The sequence below is a fragment of the Cystoisospora suis genome (genome assembly GCF_002600585.1).
Source record: "Cystoisospora suis strain Wien I chromosome Unknown contig_1439, whole genome shotgun sequence".
Taxonomy (NCBI): domain Eukaryota; phylum Apicomplexa; class Conoidasida; order Eucoccidiorida; family Sarcocystidae; genus Cystoisospora; species Cystoisospora suis.
The window spans coordinates 83,294-109,155 of NW_027154239.1; the positions used below are offsets into that span (position 1 = coordinate 83,294).

At 48.4% G+C, this 25,862-nt stretch overlaps 3 protein-coding genes across 3 annotated transcripts in view; 1 reads left to right on the forward strand and 2 right to left on the reverse strand.

Moving 5' to 3' along the window:
* Nucleotides 1–98: 98 nt before the first annotated feature.
* CSUI_003304 (uncharacterized protein) lies at nt 99–7,139 on the forward strand (the record flags this gene model as incomplete). Its single annotated transcript, XM_068063502.1, has 3 exons — nt 99–4,743; nt 5,580–6,755; nt 6,973–7,139. 3 exons carry the CDS (start codon nt 99–101, stop codon nt 7,137–7,139), a joined length of 5,988 nt encoding a protein of 1,995 aa, XP_067924531.1.
* On the reverse strand, nt 6,466–23,104 carry CSUI_003305 (uncharacterized protein). Its single transcript, XM_068063503.1, has 4 exons — nt 20,890–23,104; nt 13,106–20,099; nt 7,633–11,914; nt 6,466–6,557 (listed from the first exon to the last, which is right to left on the reverse strand). Exons 1-3 carry the CDS (start codon nt 21,747–21,749, stop codon nt 9,497–9,499), a joined length of 10,272 nt encoding a protein of 3,423 aa, XP_067924532.1. The 5' UTR covers nt 21,750–23,104; the 3' UTR covers nt 6,466–6,557; nt 7,633–9,496.
* A 1,437-nt stretch (nt 23,105–24,541) lies between these two features.
* The window catches only part of CSUI_003306 (troponin isotype gamma), a 4,169-nt gene continuing 2,848 nt past the window's right edge, over nt 24,542–25,862 (reverse strand). The window contains exons 4-5 of the mRNA XM_068063504.1: nt 25,363–25,465; nt 24,542–24,898 (exon numbers count right to left, since the gene is read on the reverse strand). Of these exons, the coding sequence (XP_067924533.1) occupies nt 24,883–24,898; nt 25,363–25,465 (119 nt within the window). The 3' untranslated portion in view covers nt 24,542–24,882. The remainder of the gene's footprint in view (nt 24,899–25,362; nt 25,466–25,862) is intronic.

Genomic DNA, 25,862 nt, shown 5'->3' on the forward strand with positions numbered 1-25,862 from the left:
CGGGCTTCTTCTTTTTTTATATCGTCTTCTCGTCCACGCCTCTGTCTCCCCCATCTCGAATCCTGTAGATTGACGTCTCGCCGTTTCACACATTCTTCATGGATCCGCCGCAGGCTGCTGCCACCAGCTCGACCTCTCGACCAAGCAATAGAGAAGCTTCTTCTTCGTCTCTTTACCAGGCGTTTCCAGCTGGAACTCCCGGTAGACAGGTGTTCCCTCTCATTGATGGCTTCACAGGTGAAATCTTTACTGTTGATCTGCGGCACCCACTTCTTGCGGCTTCAGCGAGACGCACAGAGGACTCAACTTTTTTCCCTACGGATGTCCATCCTACATGGAGTGCGTTACGTCAGTTCCTTTTTACTCGTGTGCTTCCGGCTCTCCCTAGCAAGCTACATGCATCTCTACCTTCTACTGCATACACATTCTGTAATACTTCGGATGACCACCGGCTTCAGACAGAACGTCCAGGTTGTCACCCTGGTCATTCAGCGACTGTTCTTGCCTCCTCAGGATGCATCGATAGGTCTAGCGAGTTTGCCTCACATCCTCGGTCGTCGCGTCAACTTGGCGGAACTTCCGCGAAAAACAGTGTAGTGCTCCTACTCGAGTGTACGTACACCTCATTGGATCTGGAGGTGAAACGACATACGCGGTCCGAGGAGGAAGCACCGTCTGGTGTTTTAAGACCTGGTGAGCCAGGCCCAATCTTCTTCTACTACTCTGACTTAATTTTCTACTTCTGCAAAGGTGAACAAGGTGACGGCCGCGAGTTCGGTGCAGTCGACGGAGATCGCGAATCGTCTCAGCTGACGTCACACAGCGAGTTTCTCCGGGCTAGGGAGGCCACGCAAAACAGAAATGATGCTGATGAGTTGACGGGACGACAGGGGATTGCTTCTGCGCCGGCGTCCGCTTTAAGCTCGCCTTACCTGCTTGCGTATGATTCTCAAGCCTCCCGCCCCCACCTTGGACGGCGCGATTCTTTGCCTAGTTCCTTTGGTGACGCAACAGCGTCTGGTGATTCTTGGAAAAAGGGAGGTTCACCTGGAAATCACCCCGTAGTTTTTTTTCGTCTGCCTTACGCGTCGCCGTCGTTGGAGCGGCGGCTAACTGGCGCCGAGCAGTGTGCTGTCCAGACAGCGGCAGCTTTGTGTACCGACACTGGTTTACAACACTTCGCTTCGAGTGTACGTACGGCTGCTCACTTGCTTGCAGCGGGCCGTGCTCGTGCTGCTGCCGCTGCATCTCTCCTTCAGCGGTTGCCACAGCAACGCCGGTCGGCACTTGTTGTCCAGGGAAATCTTGTGAGACACCTTGAACTGGCTACTAGCTGGCTAGCTGCTCTACTGCGACGGGTAGAAGATGAAAGACGGCTACAGCAACCGCTTATTGACGGACTTGATCCGTTGTTGAATCTTCTCCACTCAACTGTGCTCCCGAAGAGTTTGCAGAAACCCAAGCAGTCCGGCCAAACCGCAGCTGCCTCGTCGAAGTCACAGCCTATCATGCGCACCTTAGCGGATGCGCTAGACATCGAAACAGTTCATTATCATGTCGACCGGGTGATTGCTCAAAGGGAACAGGTTTACGGGCATCTCAAAGCTTTGCAGAGTAGATGCGATGAAGCAGCCGTGGAAGCATCTGCTGCGGGCAGAAGAGCCGTGAGTGTCGCAGAGCGTGCGGGGGCGGTGGAAGAGGAAGCCCTGCGGATTGAGGCTGCCGGAAGAGATCACGAGGTTCTGTTTCACAGAGTATTAGAGGCGCTACCTCCTCCGCCGATCGCATACTCTCAGTACTCCCCCGAGCAACTGGAAGAACGTCGCGAGCGACAGACTGCTGCACTGCAAGAGCTTCGGAAAATAGCCGGTGAGCAGGCCGCTTGTGAGGAGCGGCTAGCTATACTGTGGGCGCGGCGAGGTGAAGAGTTTGCTCGAGCTGTCTCTCGTGTGTTTGAAGGGAAGATGGAGGTCAAGAGAGAGCACAACCTGGGTCTCATGTTGAGGGAAGCTGCACAGCGTGTCGCTGTTGCAGTTCTGCAGTTTGGAAGACTTTATGCTCTACCTCGGGCATGCGCTCTTGCTCTTCAGGAGTGTGCTCGACGCCGTCGTTTCAGGTGTACATACACCTCAGCGGCGAAGTCAGCACAGACACAGTTGGATGAGATGAGGTTGAACGAAGAAGAGCTGCGTCTTCGTTTCTTAGAGTCTTGTGGACATGCATTACCACTGAGTTTATTTGGTGCTTTACGGCAGTACGAAGTTCCGAGAGTGGCGGTCGAAGGCCCTGAGGACTTCGATACAGATCTCGAGATGATAGGAGGGGAGTGTGATGAACCCGACAGCATCGAACTTAGAATACAGGATAAGGATGATGATTCATCTGATTCTGGTTTCGATCCTCCAGACAAGGTCAATAATAAGAGTCAAGCACTGTATACTTTCGGTGTACAGACAGTAGCCCGTGCAACTTATCCTGCATATCACGGACAGCAAGGTAGGATGCCGTCCAACCGAGGGACAGGAGGAAAGACTACTGCGAGTAACCATCATGAGGAATCGGAGGATAATCGTATAGAGAAGAAATTACTTGAAGCATCCACATCAGAGAGTCTCATAGCTGCTACGGCTGCAGTAGAAGCTCTGCTTGCTGGCATGCTTCAAACAGGGGCAGAAGAGGAACGTGATGTTTACACGCGGGCAGCTAAAGCAGATCTCCAGGACCTTCTAAGTCAATGGCGTTTAGAAGCTACTGTGGATAAGGATAATCTCCCCTTGATGGCTGCTTCTGGCAACTTGCCGCAAGAGAGAAGAATATCCCCTCTCGGAGTTACCCCGGTTTATAAATCGGGTTCTCCTCTCTCCGTCTCCTCAGATCAGAAAACGTCCCTACTCTCGTCATCGTGTTCTGTCTATGGTATACCTACTATATATGAAGAAAGTGCAGGGCTGCCTCTTCATGCCATTCGACCTCTCATAGGTGAAGATGCCGATCGTGACGATGTGTCGATGGCTGGAAGATCTTTCATGGAGACGAGGAAGATGGACAATGGAGGGGAGACAACGACTACAGATGACGATGGAAAACCACAGTCAAGTGCATCTTCTTTATCTCTGCCTTCTAAAGATAGGACAGCTGTCCATGCACGACAGGTTGGTAGTCTTCTTCCTCCGGAGTCGAAAGAGAAACCCCGAATTCGCATTCGGTCACCTTGTTTATCCCCCGTAGATCGAGAGGCAAGGATGGCAAGTTCACAGCTTATGGGCAGAGAAGTGAGTGAAGATAATCTCTCTTCTGCAAATGCCTTCGATGAAGAACGAGATGGTCGTAAGCTCATAGCATACGATCGTGAAGCGGGGGAGACACAGGGTGAAGGGACGACGAGCACTACTAGCAGTACTAGTGCTTCCCTGATGTCTTCGGTTATCGGCTCGTCGTCATCATCGCCGTCATCTTCTTCTTCTTTAGAGAGAGAGAAGAAAGACAGCAGCTCACCCATTGCCTCGTCGCTCCAAACGAATGTCTCCAGCACGATGTTATCCTCTTCTTTGTCGCCCCCGCTACCGGGAAACGAAGACAGGCCTGAGAGCGTAGAGCGAAGGGATGGCAGTTCGTGCAAACAAGTTGCAGGGATCTCGGACAGGTTCAGTCCAACAATAGGGAAGAAAGAACTTCAACAGTGTGATACACCGAAGGAAGGCGATGATGGGATGGGAGTTCTTCCACGGAAGAAAGGACTTCTATCACTTTCTAGTGATGCCGCTTCCTTGAAAAGGGAACGAGAGAGGGACAGGAAGTTCGACTTGACTGAAGGTTTTGAGGCAAGCAACACGCAGCCGACGTCATCCAGGCAACCACTCATTCGGTTCGAAACAGGGACCGGATATACCCGGTGTATCTCTGCATCTACTCCTTTTTCTTTTTCGTCGTCCCTCGTGTCGGACTTACCCACTCCAGGTGTTTCAGTAGGATCTTCTGGGAGTATACCATCATCTTCTTCTTCTCTTCTCGCTCTAACTGCACAAGGGACCTTGTCTTCTTCGACCTTTTGCCCGTCTTCTCTTTCGACGTCCTCTGCTATTTATTCTGCATCTCCTTCTCCAGTCGATATGTCGTCTTCTTCTGTCAGTGCCATGTCCTCTTCTCTCTTTTCTTCGTCGACCTCGATCTCTCCTCTACTTTCAACTCTCACAGAAGCCCAAAAGCAATCTGTTGCTTCCACCATACCAAGTGCCCCAGCCAGGACATCTGTCTCGGCTTCCTGCTCAGCTTCCCTCTCTTCATGGTCTTCGGGCTCATCTTCGAGTTCCTTAAGTCTCTCCTCCTCGGAGGCATCTTCATCGTCTCTCTCTTATCTCGCGTCTTCTTCAAGTCCCTCGGCGAAAGCTGCAGACGTGCTTCCCTCGTCGTTTTCGGTGAAAAGGGATCCCTCAGACCTACCGTCTTCCTCTCCGGCATTGTGTTTCTCATCGGTGGCGTCTATGTCGTCTTCCATATCTCCAGGGGGTGCCACCAGCCATGGATTTTCTTCTTCTTGTCTTTCACCTCCTATCAGGCAGTCATCTCTCCGGGTTAGTGGCCCTGCTACTACCACAGATGGAGAAGGACAGAGTCATGAAGACGTACTGGTATCTTATCTTTCGAAGAGGGAGAGTCTTCAAAAGCATGCGTCGTCCGCTTCAATCCCGTCAGAGAAACCGCCTGAAGGGTCAACGCATATGTTTGCAGAAAAGAAAGAAACAAGTGAGTCGATTTTCTCTTCAAATCGTCCTTCTTGGTTGAAGCGAAGGCAAGGGCCGAACAGAAGAATCGGATTGGCGGCGTTGTTGTCCGCTGCCTCTCCACACCAGTCCGGCTATCCCGGGGAGACGCAGTTTTTATCAAGAGTATCAGATTTCATCGGTCTCCTTGTATTGCAATACTTCGGCGCAGGCAGCATCGCAGTGTATGTCGTAGAGGACTCCTGAATTCCTAGCTTTACTAGTATCTCATGAAGCATTAGTTTGTACGGTCACCCATGTAAAGAAAGAGGCAAGCTGTATATACGGTCTGGGGGGCAGTCACCCTTCTTTCCACGAAAAGACCTTTCAGCGGGTAGGCTAGAAGTTGTCTAGACAACCCGGGATCTTGGAAGTCTAGGAAGGAGGCGTAACGTGGGAAACTGCTCTAGTCCAAGTAGACAGGTGTATGTAGACATGACTGGCTACGTAGCTGCTAATTCATGTCTAGCTGTAACTCGGAATCAGCACGGGGGCTTTTCAGACGGGGATGCGCGTTCTTGCTCAGTTTTGCCATCCAGGTGTGTATGGAGTGTAGATACACCGAGATGTGATCTGGAAGTTAGCTCTTCCAGATCACGTCTCGGTGTATCTACTCTTTCAGGAGATTTGCCAGTCAAATCTCGTGAAAGAGTTGAAGAACAGACGACGTATTCTTACACTAGCCTCTGGCCGGGTGATGGAGATGCAGGAGGGCTCCTTTCTCAAAGTTGCTAGGTTTACATGCGGGTGAACTACGGAACTCTGCTTTTCCCATCATATGTGTAGAAAGGAGTTTTTCCTGTCATTTCTTTGTTGCAGGTTTCTTTTCAGCCGCTTCTGACGAAGAACAGAAGGAAAGGAAGTCTTTATTGAGCGATTTTTATCGTACAGGTAGTTTTGAGAGACGGTTAAGTCCTCATTCATCTCCAAGAGATGCTAAGGCTTTACAGACAGATGACAACAAACATGAAGGTCTCGTATCAGACCACTTTTCAGAATCACTTAGGAAAGAAGATTCTCTTCTTCAGGAGCCATCTGTCTCGGCAGAGGAGAGTCTTATGGCTTCGGACTCTCTTGAGATAGGCAGCCAAGTACAAAAGCCAGGTGTACAAGAAAAGATTGGAAGTGTTTCTCCTGTATTCTCCTTTGATATAGCGAGCACCAATAACTTGGGCAGAGAACATGAGATTTCCTTAGAAGTAGCGGATAGAGAACAAAGAAAGATGGGAGAACCGATAAACTCATCGTCTCCCGGCAGCAGCTCTTCACATCAGTCGTTTGAAAGGCGATCATCCTGGGTACTTAAGGGGGAAGAAGAGAAGATTTTATCTTCTTATAGGCACACATCGTCTGTAGACCAGAGGTCTTCAAGTGATCTTGAACTCAAGTCCGTTCAAGGAAAAGAAGAAGAACAAGAAAGGAAAAATGTAGGGGGGCGAATACCGCCAAGAGATGTCAACATAGAATCATATGAAGCAGAGTCGTCCATCACAATGCAACCGGACAATCTTCCAGCGGAGTTGACGAAGCAAAAAGAATTAGATCCAGTGTCACCAGTAAGGTCTCTTTCGTTGAAACTAGAAGGATTAGGAGAAAAGGCGGCTGAAGAACAACCAGAAAAAACTTCTATCGAAACGAAAGTAGAGCTGAATAATATCGGCTCATCTGGTACTTCGACAGATGGCTTACACGGCGGCGGTAGCTGCAAGGGACGGAGCAGAGAGGAAGCCGATAATCTTCATGAGTCTAGCGCGAGTAATGGAGAGACTTCTAGTATCGTTGGTCCGGTTCAGGTATCTGGTTTAGATCGCTCAGAACACAGAGATAGCGACCACAGTGGAATAGCCGTGTCTAGTGAGGAAACACCAGAAGAGCACGGATGGATAAGGGAAGAAAAACAGACTGTAGAGAGTACGTTGACGGAGCACAACGTTGCTGAAGGACTTGAGGTCAAGACAGAGAGAGACGACAAGCGAAAAGAGGGCGAGGTAGAGGGTAAAACGAGAAGAAGAGAAGATAAAGGATACAGGGGAAGAAGAGAGACGTGAGAACGACCACGGAGAGAGGGGGTCGGGAAAAGACCAAGTGAAAAAGGCGAATTCAAGGTCATTCAAGGTATCGGAGGAGTGTCCGAGGGTATGCTCAAAGAGAGAGGCTTCAGAAAACACCGGTGTCTGTGTAGCTTGTATCTCTTCACCGGGTGCCTCATCAGGTCCTATGTGTGTAGGTTCTGCTTCATCTGTAGAGGCTGCGGGATCGGGGGGTGAGGAGAAGCCGACGACGGCGAGCATAAGATTCGATAGCGACAAGAGTGTATCTGTGGAAGGTCAGCAAGAGGTTTCTCGCCACAAGGGAAAGAAGAGTTTAAGATACTACTAATACCTGACACTGTGACAAATCAGCCGAGCTCACAGAGGATCATGTTCGTACGAAGAATGGACGCACCTTGATCTCGCTGGAGAGCATGAAAGAAGCAAAGAGTTGCTACCTTTCTCTGTTGTAAGCCATCCAGAGGATGGTCGTGATCGATCCTACTTCTCTCTTTCTTTCCTTCGACTATCCTTCCGTGCATCCTTCCCTTATCTCTCTCTATCTACAAGTGTTCCGACCAAAAGAATCTCTCCATTACACCCGTCGAGAGCGCCTCTTCTTGATTTTCTCTCTCTCTATTTTCTGCTGCCGAAAGAAAATTCCTCCAGTCCTCTCCTCATAAGACTAAGGGGAAAGGTCTCCCGTAGTGAACTACCTGTGTCTTCCGACGTAGGAATAATAAGGAGACAGAGCGTTCAAGCAAAGGGCGGAAGAAAAACGAGAAGGGAACACCATCATTGTCAGTGCTATCATCCTTTCAATCTCGAAGGGCTCAACTCACCCTAGCGTTTTCTCTGCTGTGGCTTTCACATCCTTCACTATTATCAATCTCTCCGATTACAGAGAAGGACTGATTGAGAAGAAAAGACACCCCGAGGCCCCTTCTTAAGATCGTGACAGCACTCGGGGCAGAATCTGAGGAACTCGGGCCTTTCTTTGAGTGAAAACGAAAGAAGCTCTTCTTATAGAGACTCGTGGGTTCCTGTACAATGCTGTTGAAACATAACGAGGAAAAAGAACACGACAAGATAAAGGAGATCCTGTACATCTCCTTGATTGACAAATCACGACGAGTAGGAATCGATCTCTTCTTTCTTTCTATCTTTGGAACCATAGAGAGATCCACGCATCAAGATATTCATCAATATGCATATATGTTCTAGTGAAGAAACATGGAAGACAGACAAGGGAGACCAAGAAAGCTCTCCTTCTTCCGGCCTTCTCTCTGTGAATCCTATGATCAAGGCCTGTTGATAAGAACAATGGAACAAATCAAGTCTTGGTTCCCTCGCTCTCCCTCTGAGTTGTATACGAGTCTTCTGCTCTTTCATGACACTTCACTCATTTCCTTCTACTGTTCATCTTTCGATCAAACTGAGAAGAATCCTTATGTATTGATCATCCATCGTTCTCGCTCTCCAGCGAAATCTCGTTCACCGTACGCGAATACATTCATACATCCACATACACGCAAATGCGCGTGCGGTTTACTCACTCCGCCTGACAAAGGACAATGGTTGCGTATGCGCGGAGAGATTCAGATAGCTACTAGGCTAGGTAAAATTGAAGTCTCTCAGACGAAATGTAAAAAATCAGCAAATGAAGAAGAAGATGTTACTAGACAATCTCCTCCTTTGTTAGTCTTTAGAGACATCTTAAGCAGCCCTGCCGATCTATCTGGGATCTGTCTATCTACCTATCTGTCTTGGCGTCTTATCCCCATCTTCCGTTAAGATATGACAGGAAGGACGTTCAGAAGAAAACATGTTTCCCTATGTGTTCTATGTACCTTCTTATCTGTGTATGTTGATGCGTAAAGACAAGAGCACATGTACAACGTGATAAATCAGTGCATGCATGCATACGTGCCTTTCATCTGTGTATGATAGCTTCAAAACCGCCCACTCAGCAGACAGAAAAAAAGAAACCGACTGAGTGTTCCCGGCATCCTTATTAGACATATTCACAGATCTAGAGGAGCGTGTACTTCCCATAAGAGAGAGAGAAAGAAAGAAAGGATAAAATTAACTGTATCAGACAGGACACTCAACACAGTAGCTTCTTGCACTTATGACATCTCCCTCCCTCTCTTCGTAGATACTCTCATAGATGTATATCGACTAGCTCCTCTTGCCATTCAAGTCTGATATCATGAATACAGGCAGAAGGATTCAAATAGAACAAAGTCACCGAGAAGTCATCCCATCTACCTACCTCTCTACAGGCAGATACCTCAACTATATCAAGACAAGAAAGAGTTTTGTTCCCTACTGTCTGCTCTACGCGACAAGAGAGACAAACTATCTCTATGGAGATGGAACCCAGGTGTATGGGATCTGTTCAGATCGCCATATATACTGTATGAAGACAGCAGCTTCCTTCCCTCCCTCTTCTTCTCCCTTCACGGGAGCACACCGCGCCGGCCTCGTACATACGAGGTGTATGCGATGTTGCTGCTCTGTTTCTCTCTGATGAATACGTAGAGACATCTGAACTTATGACTAGATAGGTAAATTGATCAAGAACAGATGACTTCTTTCCTTCTCCTCAAGCCAAACAAACCCTGACCTTGTCTGAAAAGATCAACCTGCTGGTATGAGTCAAGTAGTTGCTTAGACATTCTCTTCTTATTCTCTCTCTACTTGCTATCTGCCGGCGTCACCCGAGACAGGTTCTGGAAACTCCCACACAGTGATGAGCTCCGTCGGTAACGATAGATAAGCAACAACTCGACCATCCGCACTTTGAACGAGATTACTTGCGTTATCACATTCAAGATATGTTTCTTCATAGGACTCTTTCAACGACAGTTCTATCTCGCTGTCTTCTTCTACTCCTCCATGTATATCATCATGAACATCCCTGATCCCACGAGAGGACGTTCTAGGAGCTCCCTCGTCCATGTGACTTTGTCTCAAGACTAGATCACCGGAGCCATGAGAAGAAGAGCCAGTCGAACTGATGGCTTCTCTTTCTTCTCCACGACGTTCCGTTGTTTCTAGACTATGTATTTCAGCGTTGCCTAGAGGCTCCGGAGACATTTCTCCTGCTCTTGCTGCACGCGAAGTGGAGGAGGAGAACTCATCAACGTGGTATAGCCAATGGCTATGATGACTTGGGTCAGTCGTCCTTGCTGTTAAATCGCGAGAATGATAAGGAAGAGAAGAAGGGGCTAAGCGATAAGAGAGCCGGTTTTGACTATTTGAGTGTCTTGTCGCTGCATCTCTACGGTGATTAAGTTCTTCTTCATGCTGTTGATCCTGTGAAGGATGGATTATACATGGAGGAACTACCCCATCCCCCCTATCATCATTCTCCTCTTGTCTTCTTCGTAGATTCCTTGGCTCTAATGTAGCTGCTCCATTAGATGATAGAGAAGAACGAGATGTTCTTCCACTATCTCGTCTGTTCTTTCCTTGTAATCGATTTGTAATCTCTGGATGCTGTCCTCGCTCTTCTTCATCCCGACCTCTCTCAGGTATCCAGAGTCCGCTATCCCAACTACTACGACTACTACCTCTCCTATCACTATGATGACCTAGTGAACTTCTCATCGTGTCGCCACTTCCTTCAGCAGGGACCCCTCGCGAAGACGCAGCCTCCTCAGTCTTTCTCTCTTGCTGTGTTGTAGAGCTTTCATTCCTCCTAGAAACGTATCTGTGGCCCTCACTCCTACGGAACTCTTCCGTAGTCTCTTCTCCCCTCCCGTTATAAGCCATTTCTCCTTGGCTACCACGTCGGTTGCCTCCATTCGATGCTACTAGTCTTTCTCTCGAAGCAAGATGGTCGACGAGACGAGTCTCTTCTCTCCCTCTGAAACAGGGGGCCTCGGTAGCCCGAGAGGGAGCCAGTCTAGATTCGTTGCCTATCCCTCTTCTTCCTTCTCCTCCCGTACTATCAGTAAGAGCAGAAGGAATAGTAGGAGTCGTAGTACGTGAAGAAGAAAAAGTGACGTTGCCCCCCTCATCACGTACTAGACCTTGAGGTGTACGTACAGCACTTGAGGTCGGAACTTCAGATGTTGGCTGAGATTCCTCTTCATTGTCTGATGAAGACTCCCCTAACTGTCGCGTCTTAAGAGATGGTGGGATACCAAACTCTCCTACTTTAACTAGGGCAGGCCGTCTTCTTGTTCTCTTTGTTGACTTCATGAAGTGACTTCTATGTTTCTCGAGAGAGCGCAAGGTAGGCAGCGGCTCACTCGCATGGAGAAAGTCTTCTCTTCGCGTATGTGGGTTGACAAAAGAATGATAGAAATCTCCCTTGCACGCAGCAGACAAATGAGAGAATCTTGCTGTTCTATCTTGTTGGCCAAAGATTCCGTAGAGGGATGACGATAAGGAGGATGGTACATATCTAGAAGAAAGAGATGTTAATAAGGAGAAACTTCTATCTCCTCTTCGCTTTCCTGCTCTTGTTGACATGAAGTATTCTTCCCCTAGTTCTTTGGATATAGATCGCCTATTTCTGTCTGCATGCAGAGAACTGATATTTTCCTCAGCCTCTTCATCATCCTCTTCCTCAGCTTGTAGGGAAGTTTCATCGTCAATGTAGCGCCATACAGTGACACCCCAGCGACCTCTACTATTCAAGACAGGAGCTAAGGATAATAATGATGGAATCCCTTCTCCCATATTTGCTATGTTGCTTTCTCTCCGAAGACGTTTACGATGTCTTCTTCTATGATATACGGATTCGATCTCCTCAAGGAAACCTGGTACAGCTTCAGCTGCCGCAGAGAAAGAAAACGGCGCTGGGGTAGAAAATGAGCGACTTGCGCGAGACACAGGAGGCGAAAAAGAAGAAGAAAAAGGATGCGTTGAACGTCGTGAAGAGGATCGATCAACGCTGAATGAAGGGAAAGATTGAGAAGGACTGCCATCGACCGGCGATGTGTCAAGAGAGGGCTTGGAGAGGGAGGAAGTTGAAGATGGATCAAGCAGGAAGTTGGAAGAAGATGCTGAAGAAGAGGGGTAAGAATAGGAAGGTGACCATGGAGATGCACAGCTGCTATGACTCATTAAGAGTTCTCCGGTCAGATTACTCCATAGAAAGGAAGTCACCTGTATAAACAGAAGAAAAGAAGTGCGTGAAAGACTACATACATCCAGTTGTGAAGAAGAGAGACTTCCTTACCATCACCCCGCAGATGGGGCACGCAAGCAACGAAGGAGGACTGGATGACAGACCTTGCTTCGGGGGCTGGACAGGTGTACCTACACTTCATTCACCCCCTGTGTGTTAATTTGAGCTCGATAGGGTTCACAGAGCAGGCGATACGAGCTGCATCGGAACAAAGGCGAGAGAGAAGCTCGTGGTATCAGATCTCTCTGTTCTACATATTGTTGCGAAGGTGGAGCCATGTAAAACGGAGACACGCAGGCAAACTTGATAGCCAGAAGAACACACTCGACAGCCCCCCTGTCCATCCTGAGTGAGAAGAATCGACGATCAGCTTCTTTGTCCTGAGTGTCTCCCATGTAGCACATGAAGATAGGAAGCCAGGCAGCCAGGCTTATGCGTCGTGGATGCATGCCATAACGAACTAGAAAGAAACGTCAGCTTCAGATGTCGCTTACTCCACTCCTGAGAAGCTTTCTACACTCTTCCATGGACTTCTGTGTGGAAGAGAAGACAGCGAGGGCGAGATATCTATATTCACACCGCCGTAGCCGCCAGCGCGGTGTTCGTCAGTCCAAGTGTATGTACACACATACACACTTCCATTTCACATGATACACCCCGGGATACGACAACAAGGATAGACCGACATCCAAGAGATGCTTCTAACCCAGTCACTCCTTTTCCGACTCTCTAGGTGTTATACAGGTGAAACACTACTTTCCTCCTCTTCGCACTCCCCTCTGTACATGTATCGCTGCCTGCTGTAGAGCATACATAGAGCCAGCTTATAAATAACCCTGTCTCGGATAATATTACCCCTAGTACAATAGTACTAATAAGACTAGTATCCGAATAGTATATTTCCCTTGTAGCAAATCCACACGCCACTTGATCTCTCTTTCGGTGTGACTGTCTATCTCTCTACCTATCTCGACGCGGGATACAATGGCATACGACAGCGCACCAGGGTGTACTTCTAGAGACAAGACATCTGCAGGCACGGACTGAGAAGCGAAGACACACGCTATCTACTTCGATTCCATCTATCTTAAATCTCTCTACTTCTCTTTCCTCTATGTATCTGTGTGTCTTTCCATAAGTGTGCTTGATGAATATTCACTCTTTCTCACCAATCCTTCAATACGAATGCTGAAGAGGCGTTCAGGTTGATATCGCAGACCCTCCTTGACTCTCCATAGCGTCACAGTACTTCCAGCTAAAAATTTCCGCCTTTCGCCTTCCCGTCTTTCTTCTTCCTCTTCTTCTTCGTCGGTTTCGCTTTCAGCATCATCATCTTCTTCTCTGATGTATCGCTTCATATCTCTTATATCATTCTTGTAATTTGGCCATCTTCTTCTTCTCCTCCCCCCGTCTCTTATAACACCTTCTGACTCTTCTTCGTCTTTCAGGTCTCCCAAGTGATATGTAGTCTCCTCCTGTCTCCCTTCTCTCTTTAGCCTATCTGTAGTTCTTGTTGTGAATTCTCCGTCTTCTTCATAGACCCAGTCGGTTCTTCTTCTAGACCCTATCGAGTGCGTGCAAGACGAAGAAGCACAAGAAGAAAGCGATCTATCCTCTTCTTCTTCATTCCTATAGTTCGATCTTAGGATACCTTCATCTCTAGATCGTGTCCGGAGACTGTGTCGAGCAGCTTCACCTACAGCGCTATGATCATCCCTAGGACTCAGAAGATTTCTTGTTCTTCCTGCGCTTCTTCTCTTTTTCTTCTTGACTCCACAGGGACCTTTTCCCTTTTCCTCATCGTCTTCTTCGTCTGTATTAGGTTCCTTCTTTATCTTCTTCTTCGTTTTCGTTGTTGATGTCTCTAGTTCTTCCCCAGCAGATACAAGAACCTGGTGGTCATGTACACACCACTTCAACGCCATGACAGCTCCTCTATGAGCCTTCTCATAGATCTGCTTCACACCTAAGAGACCCTGGAACGATAAGATTTGTGAAAAAGAGTGATGAAGAGGCTTTTCCGACCTTAAATGAATGGTCGAGTCTCTTCCATGACAAGGATGATCTAGAGAAGAAGCACTCTTTGTTGAAAGATCTCCTTCGAAGAAGTTTCTCTGGTCTTCCTTGAAAGCTACGGTATCTAAACTTAAGGGATCTGAAGGAGGGATGGTGTTGACCTTTCTATCGTGACGATGAAGAGAAGACAAAGAAGAAGACAGCTTCAGTTTATTTCCATAATTTGCTTGTGAATCGCGCTGTGTTTCCTCATCCTCATCTTCTACTTCTCCTCCTTTACTTTGGATTGCTGTCTTTGCAGATAAAGAATGAAGAGGAATGAACTTAAGAGGAAGATAAAGATATACAAGAGTTTCATGTTCTCTCTGATAATGCCAGGCGACTTTCTCTGTCTCTTCTTCGACTTGAGAAAAGTGGCTTTCTTCATCAGAGTCAAACCTTCCGTCCTCTCCATCATCTGAACAGACGTATGATGTAGTTGCTGGTGTTGCTGTACGTACACCCCCCTTCAACCGAGTTAATCCTATACATCTCTTATAATAGTCGTCTTCTCCCTTCTCTTCTTCTTTTCCTTCCCCATCAACATGATCATTCTTGGTATGGTTAAGAACAGCTAACGTCTCTTTCTTTCTCTTCTCAGTGACTCTCTCTTCGCCTGTATTCTCCGGAGAAGGCGAGACCATCATCTTGGCTACTAGCCCGATATCACTCGTTTTGGTCTCACACTCGTCTTGTAGAGAGGAGATGCCTGCTATCGTTGAGACAGGCTTTATAATCTTGTGAGTAATCCCGGCCGCGCTCGCTTCGTTTAAAGATGATAGAAGAAGACTTTCCTCCTTGCCGATGTGTGAAGGAGGATACCGGGATTTCCATTGATGAAGAGATGAAGCTTCAGTAGGGAGCACATGACTAGGCTCATCGAGGCTTGTTGGAGGGCCTTTACAACTACCACTACTACTATGGTGACAGCTCGTAGTTCTAGTAACCTCTCCTGATGCGGGTGTAGGTACACCCCAGTTATATGCATGTTTGTCTCTCATAAATAGATGATTCTTTGTCCTTTCACATTCTTCAAAGACATTTTTCGATAGGTCTTCATCATCATGATCTAAGAAGTTATCAGGTTTACCTTGGCGAGAGGGAGATAGATGGCGCATGAGTTCCATTGAACCGGATGACGACGCTGTTGTCTTTCCATCGAGTGGCAATAAAGAGGAAGAAGAGAACGGAGGAGGAGGAGAAGAAGGAGATACGGTAAGAGGGAGTACAGGAGATTCGGCATGACTGTATGGATGACATCCTGTAAGATCTTCTTCTATGTGACGACCATCTACCTGATGATGACGATGTAAACTGAGCGCTTCACCACCAATAGGAGAAGAAGATGGAGATACTTCTCTCATGGTAACATCAGAGAGAATTGACTGAGAAGGACTTTCAAGACAAGTCTCATCTCTTCGACTCGTACAGGAAGAAGAGGATGATAAGGTTGTTGCTGTTGTTGTCTTCAACCCACTAGTACTATTACTACTAGTACTACTTGCGCCACCTTGGGGTGTATCGGGAGGTGATGTAGGCGCACGTGTAGATACATCACTGACAGTTGCAGCTAGAGGTGCTGGAAGGACATCATTCTTTCGTGAAGCAAATCCTCTGGAGTTAAGATGAAGAAGATGCTCTTCATCCTCTGTATTCATCCTCTCATCTCCATTACTACTCGTCGTAGTCATAGTATTACTAGAAATACTAGGATCATGACAATGCTGATGGGGAAAAAACCCCCGAGAACGAGCAAGAGATCTCAACTCCTCGGCTGTTATACTAAGACTTCTCTTTTCTGCTGTTGGTCTCCCGCATGTATCTTCTTCTTCTCTTATCTCACAATCATATAGTAGACAGGGCTCACACCATGATGGAGATGGAGGGGGAGGCGAAGGTGATTCGATAGGCGGGTGAATATGAATGGAAGCAGAGGTATTTGTTGTATCTGTAAGGTAAGAGTGATCTACTTGTTCTTCTTCTAGCTCACAACTGGAAGAAGATCCATAGGACAATATCTGGTCTTCTGCCTTCTCGTTCCTCTCGTCTGTCTGACATAGACGATCTTTGGCAAGACAGACCGCAGTAGAAGGTCTTTCTTGTTGTCTATATGGATGAGAATGAGACGAGTTCCCAGGGGAAAGGCAAGGAGGAGAAGATAGGTCATGATAGGAAGAGATATAAAGACAATCATCTCTATGACCGTCTCGTCTTAGATGCTCTCCTTCGCTTGCTCTTTGTGCAAGAGATTGAGGAGGTACATCTTCCTCATCGTTACCATGAGAGGAGATTGAACATCGTGAAGCTTCTCGATCGAGAGTTGCTCTTAGAGATTCTTCTCCTCCTTCTCTCGACAGATAACAAACCGAGTTGATTCTTTTCTTCTCTTCGTCTTCTTCTTCCGAAGATAGGAGAGAAGAAGAAGAAGAGATGTCTGAAGTCACTACCACCCCTGTTGTTGTCATCTTCTTTCTTTTTCTTCCAAGAGAGTTGAAGCAGGTGATAAGAGCATATCTTCTGAACTTCTCTCGAAGTGTATCAACCTCGGATAAAAAACGATTGAAGAAGGTTAAAGACCAAAAGATCAGTGTCCCTTCACTCCCCCCTATAACAAGAGATTCGCCACTTGCATGCCAAGACAAACAGACAGGCCATTCTTCCTTCTGTTGTTTCCTTCTTCTTCTCCTTTCTCTTGTTCTTCTCACCCTGTTTTCTTCATCTACCTTCTGAGAAAGGAAAGACGTTGTCGGTGACACTAACGACATTGCTCCTGTTCTAATGATAGCTGTCTCTTTATCTGAAGACTCCATGGTTTCATCGTCATGATACTGACCGTTCTCTTTGACTTTTACTATGTGACAAGAGAGATGATTCCTTCTCCTCTCAGGTGTAGGACATCCATTGAGAGAAGGATAGAAAGAACTCCTACTCCTCCTCCTGCTGCGATGTCCTTCTAATTCTCTTAGTGAAGAATCTCCTGAGAAGGAGTTCGAGTTCTTCCTGTTGTGCTTATCAGCGTCTATAGATCTGATCTTCCTCCCACCACAGGAACAAGGCGAGAGAGAAGCAGATGAAGAGCGTCCACGAGAGGAAGCAGAAGAGAATAGAGGAGGAAGAAGAGAAGAAGGAGAGAGACAAGAGAAAGAATTGAATGGACAGGAGGAAAGAGAAGAATGTAGACCGACTTGTAGAACATGGAAGCGAACCATTTGAACTTTTGGAGGAATGCTATCGCATATCTTTCTTTCCTCTCCGTGTCTTTCATGTAAGAAAGGAACATGTGTATCATAGTAGATAGGTGAATCTTGAAAGAGCTCAGGGAAACGTGAAGAGCAATCGTGTCTTATCTCCTTGTCGAAAGGTGGAAAGGCATTCTCTTTCTCATGATGTTCTAAACCCTCTTGATCAAAACGACTTTTGCCTATACCCTCCTCCTTTGTCTTGTCACCTTGGCAGTTCTCTCTCTGCTTTATCTTTCGAACTCCTCTCTCTTCCTTCCCAACTTCTTCTTCTCCTCTTCTTTGTCTTCCCACGCTATCCTTAGTTGTATTCCTAGTGGAGAAACGATCTAATACCTTCCTCTTGTTCTTATACCATACAAGAAGTCTTCCCTCATCATTATGAACAAAATGACTTTTGCCATGCCCTCCTTGATCATCTTCCTCAGCTGTTTCACTAGGACAGAAACGCCAGATAACGACAGATCCATTCAAGTGTCCCGAGGCAAGAATGAGTAGAGAGGGATGCCATGCTAGAGAGACAACTGAAGAGCCTTCTTCATTAGGTCTCTTCTCTATGACGATGTGTGTTTCTTCCTTTGTGTACCAATGCGGAGAACCTTCTTCTTCTTCCTCCTGCCCTTCTCGGGTTTCACTCCTAGGATGTAGATCATCTTGATCTTTCTCTCTATCAACACGATGGGTTGACGAATCCTTCGTTTCTTCAGATACAAGGAAGGGACGAGATGAGGCACCGACGGATGATGGATGAAGATGATGATTTGACCTATTTCTAGATGACACACGCGCACCAGCTTCAGTAGGAGAGAGAGAGAAATCTTCTCTTTCATTGCTTGCAGCAGGAGAATCGATTCTATTAGCACGATGTACAATATGAGGAACTGGAGGAACATGACAAGATTTGGGGCACCCATGCTGCCTGATGAGAGTGGTCGTACGTAAGAGACAGGACATTCTTTCATCTTCTCCGTTTAGCCTTCGATGTTCTAGCCCCGTTAAGGAGTCACATACATTTTCTTCTTTCTCTTCTTCTTCTTCTCTTTCTCTTAACTTCAAGCTTTTGATCTCTTGTGACTGTCTCCCTCCATTGCAATGTTGACATGAGGCCTCCTCCCCTGTATCGGAAACAGGGCGACTGCTTCTGAGTCGATGATGGATCTTCTTCTGTCCCCTACGATGAGCATGGCTAGCTCGTGGAGACAATCGACCTGTCGCCCTACTATCAAGAGGAAAGCTTGATCGTGAATCCGAGATAGCATCTTTAGATCGACAAAGAGGACGTATCATTCTCTGTGGTCTAGCGTGAACAGGAAGATCGTAAGCCGGGAAAGGAGCCCAGAGTTCCACATCACCCGACTGAAACCCGACTGCGAGAATTTCTTCTTCGACAGGGGAGAATTGCACAGCCGTGACCATAGGATTCATTCTTCTCCCACTTCCTTTCTCACTTGGGACAGAAGGTGAGACTGTTGGAGAGAGAGAAGAAACGTCATTTGGGAAAGGCGTAGAAGATAACAAAGGAATGAAAGAAGATGTAGAAGAGGAAGAAGATGATGAGGATGATAATACAGGAAGATCTGATTGGTGGGTATGACCCTGAGAAGAAGAAGATGATGACGAGGAGGAAGAAGAAGAGGAAAAAGAAGACGAAGAAGGTAAGACAGGAGGAAGAGGTAATGAAGAGGAAGAAGAGGAAGATGAAGACGAGGAAGTATCATTGACAAGAGAGGGTTGAGAATGCATGATAGGGTTGACGATCCGACATGATGGCTCTGTTTGAATCATCGGTCTTTCAGAAGATCCCTCACAATTGACACCAATGAAAGAATGAAGAGAAGAAGATCTTTCACCATGTACATCTGATAAAACTCTTCCCTCTCGTGCTATAGTCGTTGAACCCCGTGCTAGTTGAGGTGCTCCTGTAACTGTTAAATCCGTTCCTCGATCATCATATGCTGAAAAGACACTTCCGCGAGCCGTCGGAGAGGCATTCAAGAGAGGTAGAGGACCTGGAGATAAGAGGGCGAAAGACGCAGCTGATAGTCGTCCTTCTAAGCCACCCGTAGTCGCACCAAAGAGACCTTCGGGTCCTCTACAGTTAGGACTGCATCCCCCTCCGGGTGATGTATTAAGAGAACTTTGTGAAAGAAAAGCGAAATCTTGAGATGAATAGGATGAGAGAAAGTGGTCTCCTAGATCCGGCTGACTTCCCATAAGAGAGGAAAGACTACTACTATCACGAGGTGCTGTTCCTCCTAAGCTCCCTTCTCTTCTCTCTCCCAGTTGAGAGAAGAAGGGAAATGACGGAGATGAAGATGATGCCGAAGCTTCCCTCTGCTCTGTTCTCCTTCGCCCTTCGTTGCCCTCGGGGTCTCTCTCTTCATCTCGACTTACACGCCGCGCGACAGGCATGGGTACATAGAGCGACGTTGAGTAACATGAATGAGACGAAGAGGAGGAGGAGGAAGACGACGGTTCAGAAGGGAAGAAAACAGGTGGAGGAGGAGGAGGAGAACTCGGATCCGAAGAAGAAGAGACACACCGAGGAGAAGAAGAAGAAGGAAGAGATTCAAATTCCATAAAAACGCCTGTAATGGGGTCATGAGTTCCTCGAGGTACACACGAGTCCCATAGGCATATAGCTCCACCTTGGGCAGCACATGTGTCATCTGTATTGGCGACATATAGCCGTGTAAGAAGAGCAGTAGCAAAGAAACCTTTACGCGCTGACCAATCCATAGGCATGAAAGGAAAGGGATGGAGAACTGAATCAGGAAGATCTAAATTGCGACGAGGTTTCGAAGGCCATAAACGACTCACTCCATACTTACGGTAGGCCTGATGAGTTAAAGATCGAAGATGGTTCACCCTAGCAAACAGAAACGGAGAGACACACCAAGAGAGAAAACACAAAAGAAGAAGATCGAAGAAAGGATACACGACTAACCTAGCTACAATTTCAGGTTTATACATCTAAGACACATACATACATCAACGAAAAGATACACAACTACCCTATCTCTAGCTTCAGTTATATACATGGAAGACACATACATACTCCCCCAGTCAAATCCTACAGTCGCTCTAGAGATATGATGGACAGAGGGACGTCGATAGATAGAGAGATAGACGTAGATAGATGACTAAACAGACCCATTTGTATCCACTGGGTGTACCTTCACCTTCCATACAACGCCTGGTTCAAAAAGGACTGGAATTGAGGAATCTCGCGACTCTAATAGCTGGACAGCGAAAGAGAGAGAAAGAGGCGGGGCCGGGGTGGTAATTCGGACAGTCGGTAGTCGAGCACCGATAGTCGAGTATGGATGGTAGGGATGTGGCATGCATGCTACACCATAAGGAGTGCTGAGTGCGTGAGCCTTGTAGGTGTAGCCACATATAGATAAAGAAGATAACACCGAAGGAAAGACGAAAGAAGTGCACGAGTGATGTGAATCCACGGGTCGGTAAAGAGTCTTTCTAGACTGACTGCAGTTTCTTGATCAGGTAGACGAGGCCGTGATACGAAGAAACGGATCTATGCTCATGCAAGAAGACATGAGAACGTTGGAGAGCACTCTGAAAGACAAGAGTCCCCTCGTAAAAGCATATGCCCAACGTCAGATGATCTCCATCCATGAGGCAGACAAGTAACTTACTTTGCTTCAACTTTATGATAGTCGGCTGGACTTGTCGACCGACAGGAGCGATTACGAGAACTTCTTCCCTCCTGTATGTTGAAACCATCCTCGTTAGCTAGTAGTTTTCTTTTTCTCTTAAGATCCTCCCCCGCTAATCCAAATTCTAGGGGATTTCTGTCTTTCCTAGAATCTAGAGACTCGAGCTTGGAAGAGAGATTCTTACATAAGGAAAGATAGGCATTCAAGGCGCCACCGGAATGGGGTTCTGTCGTTTGTTGCATCGGAGACAGGTCCCTTCTCTGTATATCAGGCAAAAGGCTTCGAACTTTGTGTTGACCACACTGAAAAGTGTCCGCTGAGAAGACAGCTTTATGGCGAGGTTTCCCCCCCCATGAAGAGAAAAGCACGTCGGTCTGTACATCTTCATCGTCATAAGGTGAAGAAGCGAAGCATACGGGGCTAGGAAGGAGATCAAGATCTGCAAGTTTACCATGTCGAAGTTTCCGGAGAAAATCCGACGCTCGAGGCTTTCCTCCGGCTGCTACAGTCCATCTTAGGCGGTGTAATTCATCTGCTAAGCTGTTCTCTGGGAGATCAATTTCTCTTAGCCATGGGACATGTGAGCTTGTATCTTCTTTGATGTCTTCTTCGGAGTGATGAGTAGGTAGGCGACGCTTTCTTGCATGAGGCGGGGGAACTCGAAGGAGGCTCGCTGGAAAAGGTGTATGCCTGTAAGACTGCTTCAAAAGGAAACACGGCGCTAATGAGGAACTCTCTACCGGCGAATCTTGACGTGTAGATGCACCACGGGGCGGTGATCCACGGCGTTGCCTCCCCCTCAGCGGCGGCATCGGTCCGAGCCACCATGACGATGCCATGGAAGACAACTTTTTTGTTCCCGACAAAGCTTGAAGAGAAACATCCACTCTCCTTACCTGAAAGAGAAGCTTATGACCGAGAGAAGAGCAAAGAGAACGAGTCTATATGACAGGTCAAGTACAATGTCTTCTGTCGAACCAAAATAGTACGAGGACGAGCTACCAGGAGGTGGTCTCCTGTCCCGCCGGGTGTTCTGCCTTGCGTTTTTCCGAGAAGGCCCGCTGGGGTATTGGACTGTAGAAGCTTGGCCAGTGATGTTCTCAGACAAGGGTATAAGGACCCTGAGACAGAAGAAGTGGAAGAAAACAGAAGGCGGGAAGTTCACGGCATCGTCTATGCCGTCGTGGTCAGCGTTGCACTGAATTGCAGGTCGACGAGACTCCTCATGGGCAGGAGTGAATCTAATAGCAAGCTTGACAAAGACCAGCCTACTTTGGACATGAATGGATAGTCGACACCTGCACGTGACAGAAAGGGGCAGCTGGCAGAGGGAAAGATCGAGCTACTCTGCAGGATACAAACCAGCTTTCTCGAGGAAGAGCTGGCAAAGCTAAAGAGCGCACTCCGCTGAAAAGCAGCGGTGACTGAGGAAAACCAGCCTGTGAAGGCAAGTCGGGAATGTCTCCAATACCGCCACCGCCGAGCCGAGTGAAGAAAGGAGCAATAAAAAGACCTTCTCACGGTGGCGGCAGATGATGTCTGAGTAGCACTCAAGGCCTCCTCGCGACACTGTCCCGAACAGCGCCGTTAGGACCGCAGACACGCAAGCAAAGTCGACAAATGCGTGCACAACGGAGAAAGAAAGTTGCGCCCTCCTGACTCCTCACCCCCGGAGAGCTAGTCGGCCACGAGGGAGAGCGACTTGCGGTGGGCCGCGGAGCATGCACCGGCGACCCGTCGTTTTATCAGTGTAGGTGGGGCTTGAAAGGTGGAACAAGACGTTCCCGGAAAGGTACTGGCTTCAGCCGTGAAAGGAAAGAGACTCCGGAGCTCTACAAGTTTGTAAGAAGATCACAAGACCGACTGACGCCCCGGCCGTAGTAGCAAGCACCACACGGCAACCCGGAGTGAAGAAAACCTCCATATCGTTCCTCCAGGCTATTATCTAGAAATGTATGTCGTCGCATTTCACAACAAATCAGGCCTATGCAAATAGGAATAAAGAGACCGAGAACCGACTGTATACATCACTGGAGCTAGGATGTGAGAAGGCACAAGGTAACGGGGCATACGCCGGGCCTGGAGACGTGGCGATGCGACCGCGAAAATGATAGGAGGAGACGGAGCAGCGGCCGACGCGAACACGCTGGACAGCAAAAAATCCTAATCAGATGTCGGTTGTGTTAAATTTTTGTCGACAAAGATAGCTCGAGAGCTAAGGACGCGAGACGGTGAGCTAGGCACCCCAGCCCCTTGCGAACGCCCTTCTCCCACGTCGGCGCATGGTGGGAGAAAACTGACGGCGGGAGGGCGTTGTCGGCGGCGAAGCAGCTGCCACGCACGCTCTTCGGTCACTTACATCTGCTCACTTCTGCTCACTCGAACGTAGGCTCGCCGAAGGGCCTTCGTTCAAAGTACCAACTGACTAGTTTGGCTTGACTAGGAGCAGTCCACTGGATATGCCTGGGCGAACACACTCTGGCAGATCTGCACACGCCGAGTACAACAGCCAGACGCCACGCCCCGTCGGGGACAGACATGCCTTCTGTCTGTCTTCACAAGGAAATTCACGGGAGTTGCCATGCAATGGACTGTAGTGTTTCTGGCTGAATGAATTCTTGCTCGCGCATTCCGAGGACGACTGCCGGACTGCCATGTGTACATGACGGTGTGTGCTGGAGTCCACACCTACAGCCTTAGCCAGATCCCAAAACTACGTGGCTTCTCGTGTGCGCCAGTAGTAAGTCACTTTGCACGGTTTCCCATTTCGTAGTCTTCCCTCGCCTGCGGTAGAGTCGCAAGCAATGTTCAATGTTTGACAAGCGCTACAAATGAACGGCCGTGACCGCGGTCCCTGTGACATCTCACCAGGCTGAAACACCCATGGAAGAGTACGGGAGCTTCTCTCAGACTCATCTCAGCTCCTCAGGAGGTCTGGCTGAGTTACAGACTTCCGCTGTCTCGGGACCGGGAAAGTAGCTTCCAGCGCACCCGTGACCAATTAACACCCCGGCACCAGGGCACGAGTGAGGCACCGAAAACGCAGCAGACGCCAGCCATTCACCACATTCGCCACCTGTCCAGTCCGCTTCGGGTCTGCTCTCCGCCAGCTTTCGTCTGTTTTTCCTTAAAGTGTGTATGGGCGCTCGCCGTCGTATCACTACCTCATAGTCGATGTTCCCGTCTCCCGCCCCTCACATTGGAGAACGCTACCGGACCAAGCAACAAGAGCTGTGACTACTGGCAAACAGGCGTCTGTATCCGCTTCGTGTTTCTCGAAGCGAAGTGACCCCTTGAGCAGATATCCTCTCTGTTTGCTAGCGCGGTCATCACAGAATCTGCTTTTTGCCCTGCAACTTTCTCAAGTATCATCAGTTATGGCAACGCTTTCACCGTCACCAGAAACGGCGAGTCCCACCTGGCTGGCTTAGAACCGCCGACATGCAACTGCGGCACCTCTATCAGCTGCCGCAGCTTGGCATCTGTTCGTGGCACACTGGACCAAAGCCCCCACAATCGCAGGAACTGCAGCGCTGGAGTTGATTGCACACAGGGATCCACATGTCACCGAGTTTGTCACGGCGAGACATGTCAGTCGCCTTGGAACGCTGGTAGCCCTCTCTCTATATGCACACCGAGTTATGTTCGTGAAGACACGAGTCTGAACCATTCTCGGGCGTGACTCTCTCACGCACACGGACGCAACAACGCGCGCGACGAATTGCCTCCGGACCGCTAAGTCCTCTAGACATCTACTTGAAACAGAAGGAAGTTTCAGGGCCTTCCAGGGACGGGATGTCACCGCTCAGTGGGAGCTGGATGCTCAGGTCGCGACGCAGGTGCATTCGAAGTCTGCGAGGCAGGTCCCAGGAACCGGTCGAGTCCGTGGATCTACCACAGGAAGCTTCTTAGGCCGTTGTGCCGCAACGGTAACAGGACGTCTTGTTTCCGGAATACTGAGATATCGACCTCTCAGTCGCGGAGCACCCTGCAGACAACAACAGTGGCTAGGTCGTTGAAAGGTGAAACGCTCTGCGCAGCCAGTCGGTGTCAGGCATCAGCGTTTCCAGGCAGGCACCGACGCTGCATCTTTGTTGAAAAGAAAGAGACGGAAAGCCTCTCTTGCGAACTCTTGGCCACTCCCTGCCCGTGGGCGGGTGGCATTCTCAGTAGCCGGCACACGCCTACACAGACGCTAGCCACGAAGCCTCGCTCGCTCCCCAAGTACAGGCACCGCTTTTTTCTCATGATATGCGTACACCAACCCGCTTCTGAATAAGGGCCCGCCCCTTCCTTAGTAAAGTCTACGCTTTACCATTACTGTTAGTGCTCCGAACGTGTCAAAGACCAAAACACTTTCCCTCCGTGGAGGCGTTGGGAACGAATGCTTGGTGCGCTACTTGAAGTGTCCAGACGATGGTCGTGCCCGTTTCCGTCAAACTCAGAACTGACCTGTAAACGAATGTCTCGAAATCCACAACACCGCGTTTGTTCTCGTCGCACTCGATCTGAAGGAACATATCCACCTCCTCCTCCGTCAGCTTGAACGCCATCCCTGCGAAAAGGTTTTCAGAAGATCGGAGGAAGACGCCTGTGCATTCATAGAAATAGTCCTGTGGATCAATATGCCGTCGCCTCAAGTAGCGCCGACAGATCTCGCGGGCACTTCTCCATCAGACTTGACTATAGCAGAACCAACTGTTCCTTTTGTTCGCCTAGTCACTCCGTCCAGTCGACCCATGTATGGTGAAGATTGAGATACGTATCGAAAGCGAGGGGACTCCCCATGCTTGGTCAGAATCTTGTCTTCTACCTCTGACTGACTCCGAGAACATGCCTACTATCTTTGTCTTTAGCAGGCAAAGCCATGGACGGAACTAAACGAGAATCGGGGGACAAGTATCCCCAGCTGCACGCTCTTGTGTCTCCCTAACGCGTTAAGTATCCCGCCT